We start from the raw sequence: 3,414 nt of genomic DNA, 5'->3' as shown, positions 1-3,414 counted from the left end.
GCACTAGGAACCCACTTCTGCACTGCCACTGAGCTAATTGTGTTCTAAGAATGGCAGTGAAATATGTCATTTTTTGATATTGTATGTATAAAGATAAGTATGACACACAATTTAGTCCAAAGAATTAGGTAGAGAGTTTAAGGGCATAAAGTGACTTTGTTCTAAGTTGAATCAATTTGGTATTATTTATTATACATCTCTTATGTAAGTGTTCAATAGCAATGCAAGAAAGAGAATAATAAATTAATCCTAAAACGTCCATAAGATTTAATCATAATCAAAAGGTAGGAATAATGCAAGGTTTGGTGAAATAAATGCCTATATACATGAACAGAGGGTATCTTAAAAAGAAAATAAGTATGTGGGGATATATATATATACAGACTATCAGAAGAGAAAGATAAAAAAATACTTCAAATAAAGAATGATAGAAACTTCATAGAGGAAGGCTGAATCTTGCCAAAAGAGTGAAAAATTTTTCCGGCAGTAATAAACCAGATAAAGAAATTGTAACTTTCCCAGTATTGAAAATCTAGTTTTAAAAATAATCTTTTCTCCAGATCCATTAGGAATTCAGTAACTATTACAATAGCTAATTAAAATGTGAATCATTGTGGTTCTCCTACTGAGTGAAGTGAAGTGAAAGTCGCTCAGTTGTGTCTGACTCTTTGCGACCGAATGAATAGTCCATGGAATTCTCCAGGTCAGAATACTGGAGTGGGTAGTTGTTCTTTTCTCCAGGGGATCTTCCCAACCCAGGGATTGAACCCAGGTCTCCCACACTGCAGGCGGATTCCTTACCAGCGGAGCCACAAAGGAAGCCTTCTTTTGCTGAATACAAGTCAAATATCCAGGTACTGGAATTGTAGGATGAACCCGGATGTAATCTTCTACATCTTTCATAAATGGATCTGGAGGAGAAAGTGGGAGTAATTCAAAAGAGCTACATTCACAAGGTGCTAGATTAACCTGCGTAAAGTATGGGATATGGATATGACTAAGTAATGTATTGTTTCTAAGCTCTATTGATCAAGAGGACAACTGAATTCATCATCTGTGGTGGCATCTAAGAGGTGGATAAATCACATCTGGCCCAGGTATTTAAAAACCGTAGAGACAAGAGACCCCAAAATGTTCTATCAAGTCTGAGATTTTGGGGAGTAATTTGGGAGAAGTTCAACTTTATCAGGATTAATGAATGCCAGTAGCTATCAACCACTTCCAATCAGCTTCAGAAACATTCAGGAAATTTATTCACAGAAAAGGAAAAGAAGTAAATTTAATCTTAGAATGACAACCCAACTTTCTCTCCAGGGCAAGGTATTGTACAAATGAGCAATTTTTTCTTTATGTGTATCATAGTACAGCTACCTCAGAATCTAAAGGAAGAATATACAAACTCTCAATTTTAAGAATTATTTTCTCAAAGCTTTATAATATTTTCATCTTTAATTTTTATAGGAAAATTTCCTCAGCATATTTTATTTTCTCTATTCTTTTATTCTCTTTAAAATTATTCTATTTTTAATTCTCACTAAAACTTATTTTCTTAAATGATATTCATGTTTTGTGTTTTGCTTTATGTAGTTTTCCTATAGCCAGATTATAAAATTTCTATGTAATTTCTCTCTGTTTATTTTTAAACTTTTAAGCTATGGTCACACATTTTCACTAAAAGTTTCAAATTTTATTAGCATGATAGACATGCAGAACGGTTAGAGACTGTACATGATTATTATTATTATTTTTCCCAGTTTTGCTGAATTGCAGTAGAGATGGATGTAACCAATGAAAGCACCCAGGGAAATTTCATCCTTCTGGGATTTTCTGATCGGCCCCATCTGGAGAGAATCCTCTTCGTGGTTATCTTGATCGCATATCTCCTGACCCTCGTGGGCAACACCACCATCATCCTGGTGTCTCGGCTGGACCCTCACCTCCACACTCCCATGTACTACTTCCTCACCCATCTCTCCTTCCTGGACCTTAGTTTCACCACCAGCTCCATCCCTCAGCTTCTGTATAACCTGAGTGGAAGTGACAAGACTATCAGCTACACAGGCTGTGCCATCCAGCTTTTCCTATTCCTGGGTCTGGGTGGTGTGGAATGTCTACTCCTGGCAGTCATGGCGTATGACCGGTTTGTTGCAGTCTGCAAGCCTCTGCACTACATGGTGATCATGAATCCACAGTTATGCTTGGGTTTAGTGTCCCTTGCTTGGGGCTGTGGGGTGGCCAACTCTTTGATCATGTCTCCAATGACCCTGTGGTTACCCCGCTGTGGGTACCAGAAGGTAGACCACTTCCTGTGTGAGATGCCTGCCCTAATTCGGTTGGCCTGTGTCAATACAGCTGCCGTTGAAGGCATTGCCTTTATTCTTGCAATAGGTATTGTGCTGTCACCCTTAGTGTTTATCCTGATCTCCTATGGCTACATTGTGAGGGCTGTACTAAGTATTCAGTCATCCTCTGGGAGGCACAAAGCCTTCAACACCTGTGGCTCCCATCTCACAGTGGTCTCACTTTTCTATGGAAATATTATTTACATGTACATGCAACCAGGAGCCAGCTCCTCCAAGGACCAAGGCAAGTTCCTCACGCTCTTCTACAACATTGTCACCCCACTCCTGAATCCTCTGATCTATACCCTCAGAAACAAAGAGGTGAAGGGGGCATTGAGAAGATTGACTTTGGTAAATCTCAGTTGAAGAAAGAAATTATAATAAAAGATAATGTTAGAAATTCCCTTTTAAATGTTTTGTTCTTAAAAAATTAGTGGAATCTAATTATCCACTTTTTAGAAATCTTGAAAATATGCTATTAGGAACAAGGAACAAGAATTTGCATCTTACTTTCATTGTCCTACAACAAAACCCCAAACAACAATAACAACAAAAATAAAAGCTCTTTAAGCAAAGTTTGTCTATAATTCCTTTTTATCTGTTCATTAATTCAATGCCAATTATTGAATGACTTTTCTGCTTCAAGCACTATATTCTAGGTGCTGGAATTAAATTTCTTATCAATATTGACTAGGTCCCTGTGTTTGTAAAATTTCCCTACTGTGTGTGCCAGTAATAATAAATGACAATAAACATATAAAAAACACTCATTTAATGTTGTGAAAAAATAAAGAATTATATGTTGGAAAGTAACCATTTAGCTGTTTAAATGAGATATTCCCTGGAGGTATCTGGTGAGATATTTCAGCTGCATTTGATCATGAAAAGAGAGACCTGCAGCAATCATGCCAGGAGAAGGGATGTCAAGTTCAAACTTCCTAAGATAAGAGTAAGCTTGGCATGCATTCAAATCAGAATAATGAGCATTATATGTGGATTCTATCATTGACAATAAGTGTATATACTACTATCAGATAGTTAAGAAAAGGCCAGAGCATGAAAATTTTACAGG

General features: G+C 37.1%; 1 protein-coding gene across 1 annotated transcript; it reads left to right on the top strand.

Annotated features, from left to right (window-relative positions):
• Window positions 1–1,775: 1,775 nt before the first annotated feature.
• On the top strand, window positions 1,776–2,708 carry LOC120864515 (olfactory receptor 2W3-like). The gene has a single exon (XM_040241585.1). It carries the CDS (start codon window positions 1,776–1,778, stop codon window positions 2,706–2,708), a length of 933 nt encoding a protein of 310 aa, XP_040097519.1.
• Window positions 2,709–3,414: the final 706 nt, after the last annotated feature.

Source organism: Oryx dammah, unplaced genomic scaffold (genome assembly GCF_014754425.2).
Source record: "Oryx dammah isolate SB20612 unplaced genomic scaffold, SCBI_Odam_1.1 HiC_scaffold_5, whole genome shotgun sequence".
Classification (NCBI taxonomy): domain Eukaryota; kingdom Metazoa; phylum Chordata; class Mammalia; order Artiodactyla; family Bovidae; genus Oryx; species Oryx dammah.
This window is presented reverse-complemented; position numbering and strand designations above follow the sequence as displayed.

What these genes read in the sequence shown, in the direction of transcription:
- LOC120864515 (XM_040241585.1), top strand. Translation starts at nt 1,776, where the DNA reads ATGGATGTAACCAATGAAAGCACCCAGGGAAATTTCATCCTTCTGGGA.